General features: G+C 39.3%; 2 protein-coding genes across 5 annotated transcripts in view; both read left to right on the top strand.

Annotated features, from left to right (window-relative positions):
- rbp4 (retinol binding protein 4, plasma) overlaps positions 1–20,216 on the top strand; it is a 249,499-nt gene that overhangs the window by 35,102 nt on the left and 194,181 nt on the right. The window lies entirely within an intron of this gene.
- The window catches only part of LOC139608268 (protocadherin-15-like), a 278,991-nt gene that overhangs the window by 210,298 nt on the left and 48,477 nt on the right, over positions 1–20,216 (top strand). For all 3 annotated transcript variants that reach the window (XM_071461819.1, XM_071461818.1, XM_071461817.1), the window contains 6 exons: positions 682–801; positions 921–1,106; positions 2,480–2,716; positions 3,955–4,071; positions 6,514–6,654; positions 8,598–8,710. In XM_071461819.1, the coding sequence (XP_071317920.1) occupies positions 682–801; positions 921–1,106; positions 2,480–2,716; positions 3,955–4,071; positions 6,514–6,654; positions 8,598–8,710 (914 nt within the window). The remainder of the gene's footprint in view (positions 1–681; positions 802–920; positions 1,107–2,479; positions 2,717–3,954; positions 4,072–6,513; positions 6,655–8,597; positions 8,711–20,216) is intronic.

Raw genomic sequence — 20,216 nt, 5'->3', positions numbered from 1 at the left:
GATAAATAGAGAGCTGCAGCAACCCCAAGGTCTGTCTTTGTCACTTTGTCAAAGTAACATCTAAAAGGTTTGTACGAAACCTATAGACAGGAGCAATAATACGAAGAAAAAAGTAAGAAAGTGATGAAGAAGCTGTTATCTACACTGTCACTTTTGTGTAATTTCTCTTTGCTGAAGTTTAAATAGCAACCTGGGTGATACTGTACTTTATGTAACAGTACGAGGCAAAAAGGTCTGAGCTCATAGCAATGAATTGTGGAAACGTTAACAAAAACCTCCTTGAATGAACCTGTTAAAACAAGAAATGTTGCTGATTATTCTTTTCTGTCATTATTACCATTATTACCAATATCTTTCCCTCTCAAACACACACAAACACACACATACACATACTCAAACATTCACTCAAACCTCTTGCAAATATTTTTCTCTATTCCAGGAGAAAAGCTTTGTGAATGTTAACTAGATTTAAAGAGGTTAAATGTTCAACCACTTGTATACATTCACAGATGCCACACATACATTGAGTTTGATTTGAGAAATGGCTCACTTTTAATTAAAAGGAAGATTTGACTGAAAGGCAGCCTGATTCATTTCCTGCATTTCAAAATAAAGCATTTAAACCTTTAGTCCTCTTTTTCATATTGCTTATGTGTGTGGTTTATTTCTGTGTGTGTTCAGGCTACAGACCCAGATCTGGGGGCAAGTGGTCAGGTCCATTATCGGCTCGTGAACCACCACCAGCTGTTTTCCGTCAATGCCACCGGAGCGATCAGAACTACTGTGCCTCTGGACAGAGAGGTCAGAGGACACAATAGATGTATTCAAAATTTCACATGAATGTCATGAATGTCACAGTTCAGGAGTGTTTTCATAGCTGTAGTGTCGTTGTTTGACTATGAATCTCTTTCATCTTAAAGGTGAAAGGTCACTACTCTTTGATCGTTGAAGCCTGGGATGGTGCAGTGGACCCCCGGCGATCCAGATTAACACTGTCTGTCACTGTTCTGGATGTAGACGACAACAGCCCCATATTCACCCAACAAACCTACAATGTCAACCTACCTGAGAACAGCCCCAAAGATACAGTCATATTGCAATTAAAGGTGAGTGCATAGCTGGATGGATGGATTGGTCTATTTGCAGCTGAGTATTTAATGTTGTAATAATAATTACAGTAGTTGACAATGAATTGATATACTGTAGCATGAGTTTCTGGAAAAATGCTTGATTCAATAGCTTATAAATTTGTAAACACTCAACACCCAAGTATGATCAATAAATCTTGCAGGCTGATGTATTGGCAGGTTTCAGCTTGACAGAAAATGCAGTACAGAAATGCTAAAGATGTTTTTGAGAAAGTTTTGAAGTAGGCTGCATTTCATACCTGAGAACACCGACAAGTTTATTTTTTCAAATGGAAAATGTCCAGCTCAGTAAGATGTCGGTAACAATCCTTTATAAAAATGAATTTAAGGAATCCTTATAGGAAGTATTTGCTATATATTTATATATATCTGTACGAGAAGCTTTTTATGTGGAAAACGAGCTGGAGCAGTGTATAATTTGTAGCGTGAAGACTCTGAGTCTGGTCCAGACCAAAACACACCCACAGTAGCACTACCATGACAAAAGCACTCACAAGTGGGACGCTGCATTTGAAAAGGTTAAAACAACACGAGTTCTCTTCGGTTCACTTGAACACAGTTTTTCAAGGAACTTTGCAGGTTGGCTGTTGGAGAAGTTGCCACAGTTCTTCAGTGGATTCAGTCTGTCTCAGTGTCGTCTGTCTCTTCATGTAAACCTACACTAGCTCCATGATGCTGAGATCAGGGCTTTGTAGCAGGACTCCTTGTTCTTCTAGTTGCTGAAGACAGTTCTTTATGACTCTGGTTGGACTTTTTTTAAATTGCCATAAAAACATCATGTAATTAATTAGGGAAAAATGTACTCAATTCTTCTATTATACACTATATACGCATTATACGAGACCAGTTTGGATTCAGTTTAATAAAAACATTTCAAGTCATAAATTTGCTTCCTGAGTCCAGACAATGAGACTAATTGTATTACTTCGAATAATTTACCTCAATTTTCCTTGAAATGCTCAACTGGTTTCAGTAGATTCCAGCGACCACTAATGACCTCTGAAAAAGTTAGAATTGTAATCTGACAACACTTGCAGAAACCCTGTGGGTTGAGGAAGAATGTAAAGTAGAAAAAGTGTTTTTTTCCTTCTAGCTACACAGGAAAGTAGTTACAGAAGTAAAAGAAAGATACAGTCCACCAGCTGGACTATAAAGGTTACTACCGCAGGCGTTTCAGCCATGACACCGCTCCAATGAAAATGCTGCTCCTGCACATGTAGATGCTTGTTCCTCTGGCAAATATGAAAAATTCAACATGCCATAAAACTCACAAGTGAGTGATATTTCTTTCTTCCTCATTCTATGACTCACTTCTTTCTCTCCCTTTGTAGGCGATAGATGCCGACCTCAGTTCCAATCTCACATATCGAATAAGAACTGAAGGCGCAGACCAGGACATCATTGAGCTGTTCCACATCGACCCAGTGACGGGGGAGCTCTCAGTTCTTAAGGTCCTGGACTATGAGGCGCTGACTGAGTCAGAACCCACATACACGTTCACTGTAGAGGCCTTGGACAGAGAGGGGACGATGCCTCCGGGACTCGCCTCTGTTACTGTCAGAATAATGGTGAGTGTGTGGGTGTGTGTTCATAAGTTTTGTGTCTTCTCACTTTAAGGGCCAGTACAGTAAATTGGTAATGTGGCACAGCAGGGAATGCAGGACTGACCAGCTTTTAAAAGAAAGGGGATGTTAAAAGTTAAAGTTTTTCATCTGCTTTAGGAAGTTTAAGAAAATATTGCAATAGCAGTCTCCAGAATGTGTCCTTTACTTCCAACTAGATACAAGACACCAGATAAAAGCAAAAACAAAGGCTGCTCATCACAGTTTAATCTTGTCATACTGCACAACTAGCAAGCCTCTTGTGTCTTTCTCAAAATATGACTGACATCAGACAGACTACAGAGCAGCATTTGTAGTCAAAGAATCACATCACCTCAGCAGAAGCAGGTGTAATACCTTCACAGTATTGTGCTGGAGTTCCACACTGTCCTCCTGCTTTGTTTCTCCCTCTCTCTGATGCTGCTAGAGAGGGAATTCACTTCACTGTTTCTGATCCTGTTCTGATCCTACTGACATCCAGGGGCCATACCAGTGTCTTTGCATGCATTAGCCCAATCACTGTATCTGTGGAACAGCTATGGCGCATTCATCTTTTGTTGATGACATCCGAGACTTAATAGTTATAGACCAATAATCTGACAAATTCTGTCCTCTTGACAGCATCTTTGTTTACTTATTGTTTTTCTTCTATGTTTCAATTTGACAGCTGTGAAACAAGCTTTCAAACCCCATCCTTCAGCGTTGGATGTGTTGGTGTCCTCTCTTTCAAACTTTTTTTTTTTTCTTGCACTGCTGACACCTGTAAAAAATAAATAAAACATAGGTTTTCTTGACCGCCCTATTTATTCAGTGTGCTGCTGCATTTATTCTACTCACAGGTAAATGGATGTTTTTCTGAATCCAAGCCAAAATAAAACCAAACTCTTCAAGAACTTTTAAGCCAACATTTGCATAAGGCTCAAGGGCTCTGTTACCTGGTTTAGGTGTTTTTACCGTAAACAGCTGTTACATTAACTCCAGCATCGATGCCAGATGTTCCTAAACCTACAAATCCACTATAGTGAGTCATTTTGGGGAAAGGAGAGAGAGGGTGAAATGTAAGAATCAAAGTGAGAGCAAAGTCAGTTTACGACATTATTGTTAAAAATGTGAGGCGTTTACTGGAAAACAGAAATAGCTCGATCTACTCTATGTCTACAATGCTTATATCTTCTGTGTGGGTGTGTGTTTTTATCTCTCTCAAGGACATGAATGACTTTTCTCCGGTATTCAGCCAGCCAGTGTACCGAGGAATGGTTGCCCCTAATGCTATCAAGGGAACCATCGTAACTACAGTGATGGCCAATGACTCTGACCCTGCGGTGAGCATTTCCAGCTCCTGCTATTCAATCAAAGTGTTTTTCACAGTCTGTTCCACAAAATGTGTATGTATATCTCCTCTGTGTGTGTGTGTGTGTGTGTGTGTGTGTGTGTTTTGAATGTACTTGCACTATTTTCTCCAGTGAAGCTCTTTGTGATACCTCAACTGGGCTTTTAACTCTAAACATCTTTGTAATATAGGCTGGTTTATTCTGCTTGCTGTAAAATGAAGGTTAGCTGACTTTAAAGTGTTCCATCGCGAGCCATTAGATAGTCTGGTGCAGTTAACCCCAAGGTTTAAAAAGGTGTAAAATGCTCATACAGGGGTCTACGTTAAGTGCAGTGTGTGAGAATCTCTTAGAAGAATTTGCTGAGTCACACAGCCTCTTGTTAAGATGCAGATCCGAAATGCAGTAGCTGTGTGAAAAATAGCTCTCATTTTTATTGGAAACTAAAAACAACCAAGTGGTAAGTAAGTGCTGTCACTATATAGGAAACCAGCAACTATTGTAAATACTTAATTTACGACAAAGACCAGAAACATAATAGTATCTTTATTTGTATTACTGCTCAAGAAGCTGTGGTCTTATTTTTCACTCCCCCACCTCATTGTGAGATCTTCTATGCTGGTGATGTTGCCCCAGAAACCTCTTTAAAAGTCCCATGTTCCTTTGACTAATGTGCTCACTGTCCTCCTACATCAGCTGAATTGATTCAGACTTGAGGATTAAGCACCAAGCTAGACTCTCATGGGTGAAAAAACAACATTATACTGTCCAGAGTGTACAATAAAAGGTTTCCCAGTGCTCAAACAAGGCACTAAATAGCATCTATATATATGTGTGTGTGTGTGTGTGTGTGTGTGTGTGTGTGTGTGTGTGTGTGTGTGTATGTATACATATATATATATATATATATATATACCCATCAGACCCATCAGACCCAAAACATACCTCGAAAGTACGAACTTTTGCTGACTCACTACAAGTTGTTATTTAATGGAAGCCTTCATTGGAAAAGATGACTCTGAAGTGCCCTCATAACTGCAGTGCTTCTCCAAAATATAACTTTTATATCAGTTAAAGAGAAATTTAATGACAGTTTCCTAATGACTGTTTTTAACTTGGTGCTTTTTAAACCAAGAAGGAAGGAGGAAATATGACCTTAGAGACCTTTCTGTTTACCTTGGATACCTTTCTGTTTACTGGCAGTGTGACTGGGTTGCACCTGTCTGAGACTGTCAAAGCAATATAACTTCGTCATTGTCAAACATATCAGATTCATAGCCTTAATCAAGTCAGTGTAATCAAAGTCATCATGACTCTCCTGATGGGAGACCCTCTCACCCCATTAGAAAAGAAGCAAACAGTTCAGTTTAATAGCAGTCAGTAACTAGTCCAGGTTGTCCCTGAGAAAATCGGATGCACTGCCAAGACTTTAGATGATATACAGAACAATTCCGGGGAACTGTGAGCTGGCGATCTGGCCTGCTTCAAATATTTACCAGACCTATTAAATAGAGTGTCACAATGCCAGGAAGTGACCCATCTTTTCAGATATACTGTTCTATTCAAATGCAGATAAGCACTTGCACAGAAACAGTGTCTAGGAGCAATAATGAGCTCCTTTTCTTCTTCCTGTCAAGCACTTTCTGTTTTGAAAAGTGCTGCATAAATAAAGTTTGCTCTCTTGCTGTCCATACTTTAATAGAAGACAAGGGACATGAGGTTATTTCACAATTATTACCACACATATACAGCACAGCGCCTCATTCTCTTCTTTAATCAACGTAATGTTGGTGCCAGAGTGCCAGAGTTAACTTTTTCCATCTGGAAATTTCTTCAAATCATGCTGTCTGATGACTTAAAACAGGTGTTACAAACCATTTCCCCTGACAACCATATAAAGTTAATTTACTTTCTCACCCCAGGAACATGTACTCATTAATGCAAACTGAAGGTTTTTTTCACAAAAACATGTTATCCTCTCTGCTACATTTTGTATAAAATAATGTGATTTTATGTATTTCCTGACATTTTCAGGCAAATTTTTATACTAACTGATGGTCACTCATTATCAATAACTCTTGAGAGGTTAATTTATGATCATTAGAGTTCCTAAACTTGGAGCTCATTTATCCCAAGTGGTGGTGTGTGTATGTGTGTGTGTGTGTGTGTGTGTGTGTGTGTGTGTGTGTGTGTGCATGTCTGAACTGCTTCTTCAGTATTTGGACAAGGAGTTGCTGTTTGACATCTGGGTCCAGACTAATTGCTTTGGATATTAATTTCTGTAACAGTCTGCATTAATTTGAGGCTGCTCTGCATAAAAATAAGAGTGGCAGTTCTCCAGAAACCACACAAGAGAAACTTCATCCTACAATGCAACATCCATGTAAATGTGTCAACCTAATGTCAAAGTATATCCTGTATTGGTTCTCTTCACAGGGCACCCCAGCAGGTCTAGTGCGCTATAAAGTGGACCAGGAGGCGTATCCATATTCTGCCAGTATATTTGGTGTGGAGGAACAGACAGGACATGTGGTTACCAGAGTAAACCTTAATGAGGAGCCAAACCTCAAGTTCAGTGTAAGTATGCACGCTCACAATTTAACCCATGATGCGTGCCGTATTGTAAGCCAGTGGTTCCCAACCTTCGGTCAGGATGGTCATATAATGAATCTAAAGGGTTGTCAGAGGATTTCCTGGGGAGTAAATAAGGAGAAACAAATTCTGTAAGACAAAATGATCCTACTTTGTCTGCTGGGGGTCCCAAGCAGACATTTCTTTTTATTAAAGGCACACAAAAAAGGCTGGATGGCAGATGTCATATGCAGCATTCTGTAAAAGGAGACTGTGTCTCAGTTGTGTTTACATGACACTGAACAGAACTGGATGCCTATTGCAGACTCAGTCCTGCTTTGTAAACTTTTTGCACCAGGAACAGGAGCAAATGTTTTTCATTTTTCCCTTCCATTTTAGACGTCATAAAACCTACCCATCTATGATGGAGTGGAACAGCAGTAAAATGTTCTCCCACTGGAAATTAACTTCCCATCAGGCTGTAATATAGTGAATGTATTAAATATAGCCATGTGGCAGTGAGTCTACTATATATCACATTGTAATATACTGTATATATCATAATATAGTACAGGATGCAGCATCACTTAACATAGTTCCCAATCAATCAAACTGATGTATTCAAACTGGAGACACTGGCCCCAGGTCTGTAGCTTGATAGAGACATCATTACAGGAGAAGATTTATCTGATGCACCCCCCTGTTCTGCTATGTGTTTAGTGGGTGGAGCTTTGGGGCGACATCACATGAATTGAGTCATTAAAAATGTGTCTGATCATTAATCTCAGATTTTACTCGCTTACCTGTAGCATTAGTGTACATAAAGGTGTCTTTGTGCGGAGCAGTCTTGTAAATCCCTTTGCACTATACAAAGTATTCCACAGTAAAGTATACCACAGTAGCTTATTAGTTTCAAAACTGCCTTTTCCCAGCTGCGCTCCTCAACGGAGCTTTGGGCCATGCTAATTTCATCTTTTCATTGGGCTTTAATTAACACAACAAGGATACAGCGTCCTCTGAAGATGTCACTCAGGGGACTCATTCTACCTCGTTTGCTCCCAATAAGTCAAACAAAATGAATCAGTCCAACACTGCGCACATTTTTTGGATTATGGCTGAGATAAACAGTGTCTGTGGTATCATCTTTTCAAGGACGGATAAACAGCTAGATGGTCTCATTGACATGTAGCAAGTGCCTAATTGCGACAACATTACAGAAACTACGACAGCTTTAGGTGTTTAAAACAACATGTTTGGTTCGAAGCAGGTCGGCATGTGCAAGCAACTGTGCAAGACTGTCACGAGAAAATTCAAGTGTAGTTCAAAGTCATTGTGTTATCGAGCAAGGCACTTAAACACTCACCACAAGCTCCAATAAAGTCTATGAGTTTCCAGCAGTTAAAGGTTTATCTTTGAATTTACTGGGCTTGTGGTTGAAGTGTGAGTTACTGCATGAATATAAAGAAGTGCAATGCGGTATCAGTGACAATTTCCCTGCTAAATATGAGCAGCAAACACAATAGTTCAGTGTCTTGATATTTAAGTTTAGCCCTCATTACGACTCCTTTGGGTCCAGTTAACAGTGGTTACCCCCCAATTAAATGAAGAAGAAAGGCTAAGCAGGAACAAATAAGCACACTAGCGGGATACACACTCATTCTGCTCTCCAATTCCCATGCAAATAATGTGCTTTTAGATAGCAGGCGACAAAAATGTAGACATCTATTTTGGTTTATTATTGGCCTGTCATGCATTAGCTGCATCAATTTATTTGGCTGTCCCCACTGCAAGCAGGCTGTAAAATACTGTGAACTGATCTCTTTGCAGTGTTAGAGGGCATAAACAGAACAGTTAGTGCCATGTTGCAAATATGCATGTGGAAATTTACTGAATGTTTTCACTCTGTCTCTACCTGTCTGTGTGTGTGTGTGTGTGTGTGTGACTGACAGCTGGTGGTGGTGGCCTATGATGATGGTGAGCCTGTAAAGGAGAACACAACTCTAGTAGAGATCACAGTCCTTCAGCCCTCTGTCATTCCTGTGTTCACCAAGGAAGAATACAGGTATACACACACACACACACACACACACACACACACACATTATATATCCAAATTTGAGTTGTGGTTGATGTGACAACATCTGTTTATACTGGCTGTAGCACTGAGAACATCATAGTAATACATGTCGTAAAGGCCTGTTTGAAATGAATGGATCACTGGGGGCGAGAAAAACAATTTTTGCAGCTATTCTCTAAAGATTGCTATATCTATATTTGTACAGTCACAAGTATGTTTACACTTCAAAATAACTTTGGATTATGTAACATGATGTATGCACATGCACTGGCTCTTCTGGTCTTCCAAATCCCTTGTGTGTATAAATGCCATTTGAATCCAGTGCAGGATGGCCACTTCCACTACTGACATGCCAACTACTATATAGAGAAGTAATATGACTAACAATCACAATACAGGGTGTAAGAAAGAAAATGCCAGAAGAGGTAAAATACGAAAAACAGGATTTGATCTGATGAAAAGCTTACGTATTATCTTCCCTTATCTAGTTGGAAAAATACTCATGATTACCATAATTCATGTTTAATCACCAAATTTAGATTTTATCATCATTTAACAGATTGATCTCATTTAGATGCTTACATATATGTTTTTCATGCACCCATGTAAGATGTTACATGTAGCTAAACTGCACAAGGAAGGAGAAGATAGAAGTAGCCATGAAGCTGTGATCCATGGTAAACATACTGTAGCAACGCAAAGTCTGTTCCTTCTCTCTGGTTTCTCTCTGTTCTCTCTGTTTCCAGTGTTTTCTGTAAGAAATTCAACATGAGCTACTTGAAATAAATACTGAACCTGTTGAGATGCAACCAACCAAATGAAAGAGGTTTTGAAATAGCGGTTGATTTTTTGAACAAAAAGAAAGAAAAGAAAATTCTGCCTACCTGAACATCTTTCTGTAGAAGCCGTAAATTACCTATAAAACACCACTAAACCTGGGAGCTGACATCCCATGCTCCATCAGACAGACCCAGACACAAACACACACTGAGTTTATCGTTGCTGCTTCAATAGCAGCAGTTACTCAGAGAGAGACAGATCCATCTCTATTTCACACACACAACCAAAAATATCAATTAAAACATCTTAGCAGGTACAAGCTGTTCCTGCAGACCAGGACAGGATATGTTTTTCATCTGTGAAAATGAAATAATGAAATTGGTTATTACAGGCTTAATAAAACACGGTGCTTTATCATGCAAATAACCAAATTTATTCTCATTAACTTCTTTTTCTGATGGATTAAAAGCAAAGAGAACTTACCACATTCTAGTAGAAACTGTGAAAAAACATGGGGACACAGCCTTGCAAAATCACACCTCAGGCCAGTGAATGACTTTTTGATCACTGTTTTCTCAGCTCTGATGCCTTACACACACAACACAGAAGGTGTCAGTTCTGAACAGCACGATATATGTTTGCTTCTGTAATTCACTTTTGATTACCACTCAAATGATGTGCTTTAGTGCAATGAGATTCCTGAAGAGAATAGAAATAAAATGTACGAACTTTGGCAGGTTTGTTTTCATGAAACAAATCCCTGAATTCCTTTCAAAACAAATAAGTAGAGTCTTGTCAGATTTCAGGGGCAACAGCACAATTTTCACCTTCTGCCGGAAATTCATCAAAGGAAGGAGACACTCGCCTGTTCTGCTATGACCCACAACCCCAAACAAATCACCATGATAACAAAACACAGAGCGCCTCACCTGTGTTATATAGAAATAATAATAATAATGAAAGTAAAAAAAACAACAGGAGACAGTAAGTCTCTGAATTCTTCTTTGCAAAACTTATTTTCTGGCTAACAACAACATTGCATTAGTTGTAGTTTGAAAAGAGTGAATCACTGTATTTAATTTATATGACAACAACAACAACCCAAAAAGGTACTTTGGGCAGTTACCCTCTCGTCTTCACCACTGGTGTTTTTATGACTGGCCAATGCATGTAATATCCTCTGACTTCCTGTGCAAGCTCTGGTGTATTTGAATTTTGAACCATGCCCCAAGTAATGAAAAAATCATATAGAGAACTGTTTTGAAGATACAAACACATTGAATGCCCGATGCTCAAAAAGTGTCATAAAGGAATAGCATCTAATATTATTTTTTTAATCCAAAACAAAAGCAGCTCCATCCTCTAGCTGCATAAATGTCTGTCTACAGAAGCTGCAAAACAACAATAAGTGTACACACATACACACACACACACACACACACACACACACACACACACACACAGGCACTCACCTACACTACACACACTTTAATTCACTCCATTTTGAAATGCCCATAAACCCAGCGGTCATACACTACAAACTCAACCAACATCAATAAATTTTACTCTTACCTCATTTGCAGACACACACAAACACACACACACACACACACACACACACACACACACACACACACATACATACACACATACACACACACAAACACTTTTGCTCTCAATCAGTATAACTCTTCCAGCTATTGCTTGTTTTATGAGGTCATGGTGTCATCTCAGGTTTTCTCTTCTGTGATTGGAAGGTGAACAGAGGTCAGATGTGAAATTTTCCAATAATCTCTTGCTATCATCGCTCTGTCTTTTTCTTATTTCTTTCTCCGCTTATTCTTTCTGTTTTGATACAGCTTTATTTTTCCACAGTACAGTAGCTTCTAATTAGCCTGCCATTGTCTGACCAAGTCGCAATTTTGTGAATGGGTCTGGAACCTTTCAGTTCATTTTTTAATTTCCATGGGGCATCAATAACAATTGCAGACCAAAATGTCTCTGGATGCAATTGGATAGACCTACAATCAATCAGAGCAACAAACCTGTGACGTAGTACAGAGCGACAGAAAAATGTAAACCCACTACAGCATGCAGAGAAGAGATGTGATGGCGTAGCATCAATACGCTAGTCCCAACATCCCACTCACATGACTTCTAGATCAGCACAACAGACATTTGACACAACATGATTTAGTAGCCAACACTTACCATTTGTATTGAGGTGCACTTCATCCACAACAATTCCCATAAGGTTTTCTTTTAAAACCATGAGCATCAACATGTCTCGCCATTTGCTGTTCAATAGCCAGGACTCTGGGCTACAAAATACAAAACAGTTGGCAATAAAAATATAAGCTGGCAATGTCCACCGTATTTGTCTGCCTCTTCGTGGTCTCTAAGCTGCAAGGCAGTGATTCCCAGTTTGGTTGCTTCCCCGATCTGGCTCTCCATGATGGTGACCAGCGGAGAAACCACAACAGCCCCTAGGTTTTTGGCGTGTCCCATCTTTTTAGTGACGATTTTGTAAATGAAACTTTTACTAGTTTGGGAAATACATCTTTCATATCAACAAACACTGCATGTGCAGTTATCTGTTCTTCTTTGAGAGAAAATATACTGTCCAGTTTGTTTAATTATGTCGCGATAGCAGATTCAAGAGACCACTCCACATCAGCGGCAGCCATCTTGGTTGTTAATGAAAATGCTTCAGTGGCATTCCTCTGTCAGTCTTCCTATCAAACCCACCCACCCTATCTGTATTTGGATAAATGGTTGTGATTGACCCGACCTGTGTCAGTCTGAGCTGGAGGGTGACCAGACGCATGAGCTCACTGATTGGGTCTGGTTTCCAGACTAGAGTTCACTCTCCTGGCAATGTTTTTTCCTGCTGTCTTGTTTTTTATTGGTGCCTCTAAATGTGTACTTGTCCCCCACAGTGACGTTGGAGGGAATGAATTGGTCTTCCATTTGCTTGCTTGTTATGTCATCTGTCAGACACAATAACAAAGATGCACAATACCTTTGATAAAAATTGTGGGAGAAGATGCTTTTAAACCCAATATCTTTCCAAATGTTTCAAAATGATTCAAGGTTGGACACTTTTTGTGACTGATCGTTGGTGACATGGATAGCATTAGTTTTGAGTCATTTATTTTATCTCTTGCAGATTTTGTTTCCTTTTTGTGTTCTATGTCTTCCTCTCCTCTTGTTTCTTGTTTCATATGCTGCGTAGGTGTTTAGGCATTTACTGTGATGCAACTCACTTTCACCTTAGCTGACATCATAATCTGTCATGCATCATGCCAGAATCGACTCTGTCTGAGACAACTCGACAGCCAGTATTAAATTCAAACCATGCCTTTATTTCTGATTCTATAGAAGAAATGTATCCGTATGACATTTAGGTGCTTTTAGCCCTTATTCAAACACCTGAGCACCATCTGCTTCAAGCTAATGAGCTTGTTCTTGAGTAATTGTGATCTCACTGTCAATACAGACATATTTTTTCCCAATATACAGACAAGATTTCAAGATGTCAAGATTTGTCTTTCAAACAGAGCACAGTAAAGCTAGTGTCTATTTTTAGGTAAAGGGTTAGAGGCAAGACAGAGATGTCAGCCAGCCATATAATACTGCATTTATGAATATGTAACATAGCTCCCGGCTACAAGTGTGTGTGTGTGTCTGTGTATGTGACAGTGCGCTATTTAAGTGCGTATTTGTATTTTTCACTGTGAATGTCCCTTTCTGTGGGTATTTGTCTTTTGTATGTGTGTTTTTCATGTCTCTTTGGGTGCATGTGTGCTTTGCATTTTACATTTTTGTCCCCGTATTTAAGTGTGTGTGTGTGTGTGTGTGTGTGTGTGTGTGTCTATGAGAGAGAGAGTGTGTGTTTTTTTGTTCTTGTATTTCCATGTTGAATTCACACAGGGTACAATGTACCAGCTTTGAATTAATTATCCCAGCTTTATTGAATAAAAGCTAACCATTGTACCAGTGTGGTTTTAAGAGCTTACTAATGCAGCTTAATCATTTTGTATGGTTTCAACAGACATGCTTGTAGCCATGGGCAAAGCTGAATTAGTAATATTGATCCCAGTAATGAATGAGAGGGATGGTGAAACAAGAGATCTTTTAAGTTGCTTTTTGGCCAAGTGTACATTTACTGTTCATCACTATATTTAATTATACAAACTTTAATTAGCTACGTCATCTGGACATGGGTAAACTTTGAAAAGCATTTTTTATGTGGTGTTACTTTGTAAAGGGCATGTTGAATTAAAGACACTATGCGCAGAATTTGAAGCTTTCTGGCATTGGCTCCCCCCAGTGGTTGTGTAACAAACGTTGTTCCAGCCTTATGATATGATGCACAACCTGAACCTAGTAACTGTAAGACAAAATTTAAAATTAAAATTGCATATTTATAAATCTTTAAAGTACAATAAAATGACCCCCTTTTGCCAAAGCATGTGTTACTTACTTGTTGACTTTTCAGGGACTGGGTCTTGCCAAGTGTGCCCTAATCAACACTTATTGTAATTTGTTTTAAACTGAAATCTGAAATACTTATTCTAACCCTATGTATTATATGGCTGTGACTGTAAGCTTAGTCTGATGATAGTGACATTTTTTTATGTTTTGGCTCAGTACTTCAGCAAAGTACATTTCAAATGAAACAGGTGAAGTTAAAGTGCTGATTTTCTGCTTCAAGTGTGTTTTGGGTTGTTCACTTTCATCCTGGGTGAGCAGTGTAGGACTTGTAGCCCCTCGGGGGTATGTATAAAAAGGTCTGCAATTTCCTACACTGTTCACAATAGCTGAAAGTCAGCACTTTAACCTTATAGTCAATGTTTCATTTCAAATCCAAACAGACCCAAAACAAACCTGCCTTTCTGCTTAGGAACTCTGCACAATGAAAAGTTCATAATATTGCTAATCCATAATTCAATTTTTCAGCTAGCCTTGCCATTATGATTTGAAAATCATAGTAGATGCTGTATTTTTAATTTTGATCAACATATTTAATAATTTAAGTATATCACAAACCAAACAGACGCAGTCACAGTAGATTGTATTAACATTCGAATTCTGAAAAATGTAACATTTTAGTCATGTTTCTCAGAGTCAAACAAAGTTTGTGTGTTCAGGTTGCATTAAAGTTAAATATGCCGGGATACAGACACACAAATAGAGACGCACACACACACACACACACACACACACACAGTGAAGAGCAGTGAAGCGTAGCTTTGGCAGTGTAACCTGCTGTTTGTGCATTTTCACTTTGTGGGTTTCTCATCTAGTAAAACAGTTAACGAGCCGAGGAGGAAGTTTGTTAAATCATTTTAGCAACTGTGTGTGGTCTGAGCAGAATTTCTGCCTCTCTCACTGTGTTCCTCTGACTGTAGGCCCATCCTTGCACCTGCAGTATTAGTATGCAGTCAGTATCACATACACATGAATAGTTATCAGCACCCGGTGGCAATTATCAGCATGGGGTTAAGTGAACAGAAAGACAGTATTGCCGTTTCAAAGATTATTGAAATCTACAAACCCCTCCCACCACTTTCCTTTGCTTTGTTTGTGTCTGCTTGTGCAAGCATGTGCGTATATGCATGTTGGTCTTCACTGTGTCCGTGCCTTTGTGTGATTGTGTATCTGTGAATGCAAGTGTGTGTACCCTCCAACCCCCCATGCTGTCAAAATAGCTTCATAGCCTGCTACTTTGTTAATGAATCTAATCAGAAGGTGGTGAGAGAGTGAGGAGCCAAAAACACATCTAAACATCAAAGCTTTGTTTTTAATCAAGACATTGTGTGATCAAAGATGGGAATATGTTGCTTTGTCTTGCATCATTACAAAGATGAAGATAACTCACTACACCATGGCAAGAGATTTAGATAAATCAGGTTGCGTCTATCAGCTTCTCTGCAGCAATATACAGTGCATGCTCTGTTCAAGAATCACAGGCAGGAGGTCACAGTTTTTATCACTGTCAGCCGGCTGGACAGCAGCAAATCCAGAGCTGTCGATTTTCCCTTTGAAAGCCGATAGTCCTATTTGTCTGCCACCAGGCTAACTGAAACAGAAAGTACAGACTCACAATAGATGCATGCGCTAACTTCTGGCAAATTGATCCAGTGTCAAAGCATCATACAGAAACTGCAAAGACTAAATCTTTAATCTTGCACTTGGAACAGACGGAACAGTTTTGTCTGCTTCCTCTAGGCAACAATTCTTCCCATAATGCACGCAGCCGTCAAACATACACAACCAGGCTGTTTATTGCTGATTATCAAAATTTTTTGAACATACCAATAATAAAAAGCAACATAATAATAACACACACACAGGTGAAGATATGAGCAAACAAAGTGATAAAACGTCAAACCATAGTTGCTCTACAGAATACACTACTGTGACGGCTTTACAAATTGTAATAAATCATCATTATATTACGGTGGGCAGAGTTTCAAACCTAGTGATGGCATAATTGAGGATGGTCTGCCATGTACTGGCGATTTTCCCGGGGCATGAAGCACATACCTGAGCCTCTCCAATTTACAACACAGCATCACTTCCCTCGACCATGGAGAGTGAGTTGAGCTGGGGGCTGTGGGCTTTTCCAATTCAGTAAAATTAACCAACATGCAAGTAGTGCTACAAAAGCTCTAACTGTATATTTAGCTCTGATTTCGTGGCTTTTCTCACTTGAAATACTACAATTAGGGGATCTGGTTGTATTGGCTGTCTAGAAATAGCCTGGCTTTTCTGAAACTATAGAATCAACTGACTGTATTGTTTTTGGTGAATGTTTTTGCATCTGATTTTCAAGGCATATATTCCCCTTTTGAAATTTGGTGAAAATATTTATTCCATTTTTCCTCCTCCCCTTTTTGTCACACTTTTCTGTCTCCTCAGTATACAGAGCAAAGATACAAAAACACGGAGCCACATATCCACATCTTCTTGGTTGCTATGACTTTTTGGCACATTAGATGATGCATTTGAACCATTGTAATTTGTCATTGTTAAGATGAGATATACAATCCTCTCATCACCCATCAGAAATATTTTGAAATGTATTCCTAGAAAAAACAATGAAAAGAGTGCTGACTCAGAACATTATATGGCTGTAATGGGAAGCAACACAACAGAAACAGGATAGAACCTGCTCAGTTCCACAGCTCAGTTGAACTGTTACAATTTTCTTTTTTTTTTCTTGTAATTTCAATTTTACCACAAATCTGAGGAAGGAAATAAGTCTTTGAATTTCCTTTTCTGAGGATTGTTAATATATCATATTAGTGAGGACACAATGAGAATTTATGAAAATTTCTTTCCTCAATAAAGGGATACAAGGAGAGAATAACAAGCTAAATAGATTCATTTATTTGAATACAGAAAGTTTTAAATTATTTCTTTCTGTATTTATTTGATAATCGTTGTAATGACAGTGATCACAATGTTGATACTGAATCAAAGATATAGTCATTAAGCTTAAATTACTGATATGACTTGAAAGAAAGTTCAGTTGGGACAATGGAAAGCCGATTGAACCAAGCAGGTCGCCTGGCCCCACTTTGAGCTGAGACAGCGGCCCACAGTACTACTGCGCCTCTGCAAAGTCGTGTAATTGTAACTTCATGACATTTCAATAAGATTCTGAAGCAGCGGCGGCAATTATTTTGCAGCTGCAGGCCGTCACCACAAAAAGTATATTGGAAACACTGGACTTGTTGAGAGCATTGGAAGTTGGGGGAACTTTGTTCTTGTGAGCCTGTAAAGTCCATCGAGACACTGCATAATAAAGTTGCTTGCATGAAAGAGAATCCATTAAAGCTATGGGATGTGACTCTCAGATACAGGTATACAGTCAATGAACTGTGCTAACCATGTGAAGTTACAGTTGCCGAACACTTTATTTTGATTACATTTTCTATACAATTTCTCAGTCAAATATTCTTCTTTTGGTCGTTAGTTGAACTATTTTAGTCCTCCTCTCACCGCTGCCCCTTCTGTGTCTTCCTTGCTGTCAGTTTGTAAAGTCAACACCCCGTTTCATCCGCTGTAAACTGTCTACTATCAATTTAAACAACTTTTCTGCCAAACTGAATAAAGTCCCTGAAGCCCTTTAACACTTTAACTATGAGATAAATGTGTCCCCACCCCAATATATGTCAAAACAAGCACATCTGATCTGTGGCTCTATAAATCCAGTGAATGTCTAACAGATTCAGTTGAAGGTTACCTTGTTTTTTTTATGCTAACAAACAGCCAAGTGAGCCCAGTGCTCCTGGCAGTGTAACAGCTATGACAACAAATGGCAAATAACCATCGTGTTGTTATTTATAAGACTGCTAGCAGCTGGGAGACAGAGAGAGAGAGGAGTGAGGTGTGGTAGAGAGTGAGGGTGAGGTGGGAGAAAGAGAGAGAGAGAACGCTTGATAGAGAAGGATGTTGTGAGGGGGTAGCGGAGGGACAGAGATGTGGAGTTTGAGTTTCAGATGGAGAAAGTAAATGACATGGGAGACGCTATAGTAAAATTTTGAGGCGACAGGGTGGGGTGCGGGGTGGGGTGGATGTAACGGTGCTGCTGGAATACAACGCAGTGAAGATGATAGACAGGCACAAAGGCAGGCACACATGTCCACAGACAGATCAACATACAGGCAGATATGTCTTTAAAGTGGCAGGTGAGCTGACAGGCTGACAGATTGAAGCAAACTAGAAGACAAGCAGGTAAAGACTCGAATAGAGAAGCAGATGGACAAGAAGATACACAGACAGTCAAAGTGATAGACAGGCAGAGTGACACTCTAAACATTCTGCTAGCTTGAGAGATTGATAGACATGTTCAGAGTCAGCAGTCAGTCAGGTGGACAGACATCTGTACACTCATGTATTGTTAATGTCTGTTGGCGGGTCATTGACATGGATGATGGCTGACAGATGGCGACAGACTCCTTTAAGGCTATAATCCAGCAGATATTCAACAACAGCTCACTAGTTCAAATTCCTTTAAATATGAATACCACCTCTAGCATATGTATTATATATATATATATACATATATATAATATAGGTAGAAAAGTGACAGGTGGACAGCTCTCTGTCAGAGCAAAGAGCTGAAGACTGCAGCATCTGTCTACTTCTGTGTGAAAAGTAATAAAACGCCAATATTAGTATTTCTAAGCCTTGAATTATGGGATAAATGCATGCAACTGTTTCTGCAGGTCTACTTGACCTCAAACAAATATTAGGGGGTCTTTAAAAGAAATGGTCAGATATATTCAGCCCTCCTCACTTCCTCTCCTTTGAACAGGTTGATTTTGTTCAGCTGGATGCCGGTTATCTTGCTGCTCTCTTTAACAGCAGTAGAGACAGTTTTTCTTGGCTTTGAAACCCAGGTTGCCAGAACCCAACAGATCAAAGAAAAAAAAAGTTAAAGTGGACTCACTGTAAAACCCCAAATTCAGACAGCTTCTTTAAACTGAAAATCCATTGCTGACAGCGTTAGACACAGTGTCTATGTTACTTTGAAAGGTCAGCCACTGTCAAGTCCTGTGCTGGAGCCCAAAATTACCTTGATCCCTAGTTATTGAGATATAACTGCAGCGCGGCGTGAACATGAAGACAGGAAGAAAAATCATGATTCAGAATTTATTTTTAAGCCAGCGCTGAACAGAGCCTAAATATAGGTGTTTTTTCTCAGATCCTTCTATAAGATGTGTTATTGTGTCCCATGTGAGTGCACAGGGTATTTTACCACTGCTATTAATTGTCTTCATGTCTGCAAGGACTTATACTTTAATCTTTTATAAAGGTGACCTTTTATGAGCTACTTTAGAATTATAGTATTTTAATGTTGGTCTCCCTCCACAGGATCAAGGAATACTGCATATATGAGGCAGTTGATATGTGATGGCACTTTTTGAGACAAGGATGTAAACTGTTACGCAACTTCATCATCTTCATCTCTTCATACTCCCGAAGAGAGATAAGACATAGAAAGAAAGAAATCTGGAAAAAAATTGAACATACAGAAGCAATTAATGTCTTCTCTACAATTCGGCATTTAGGAACAGATTACATAACACTCAAGAGTTCAAGAGAAGCACAGTCAGGATGGCCAAAAGACTAGAGCAGACAGCTTGTGGGAAGAAAAAAACTCTGGCAGCTTTTGAATTAGTCATTTCATCTGCCTGCTTGTTTTTTTCATAGTTGTTGTTACATGAGAGTGAACACACAGTGTCTGGTAGAAACTACTATGTCAAGTGTTTGTTCAGGGGAACCGCTGATACTTCTCAGGCTGCCGAATGAAATGTGACGTTAATGAAAGCATATTTACCTCCACACTCATTTCAGTTTGACTCATGCCGTCACAGTACCACAAAGGTCTGTTTTCAAGTACAACACAGTTGTTAAACATTTTTCAGATGTTGGTTGCAACTGTCAAATGCCAGAAGACATGAGGACAACGGCTGATGAATAGAGAGAGACGGGGTGGTTTCTTGAGACAGAGACCGGGTAATCACAGCAGACTTGGTTTTGATTAATGATAACAACAAGCAAAATCATTGCTATCTCCTGATGTCTCCTCAATCTCTCTCGCTTTCTCGCTTTCTCTCTCTCTCTCTCTCTCTCTCTCTCTCTCTCTCTCTCTCTCACACACACACACACACACACACACACACACACACAC

This window comes from Trachinotus anak, unplaced genomic scaffold, assembly GCF_046630095.1.
Source record: "Trachinotus anak isolate AG129_WGS33_773 ecotype Australia unplaced genomic scaffold, CSIRO_AGI_Tana_v1 ptg000025l, whole genome shotgun sequence".
NCBI classification, from domain to species: Eukaryota; Metazoa; Chordata; class Actinopteri; order Carangiformes; family Carangidae; genus Trachinotus; species Trachinotus anak.
The sequence above is the reverse complement of the archived record's forward strand: the minus strand, read 5'-3'. Positions and strand labels throughout refer to the sequence as shown.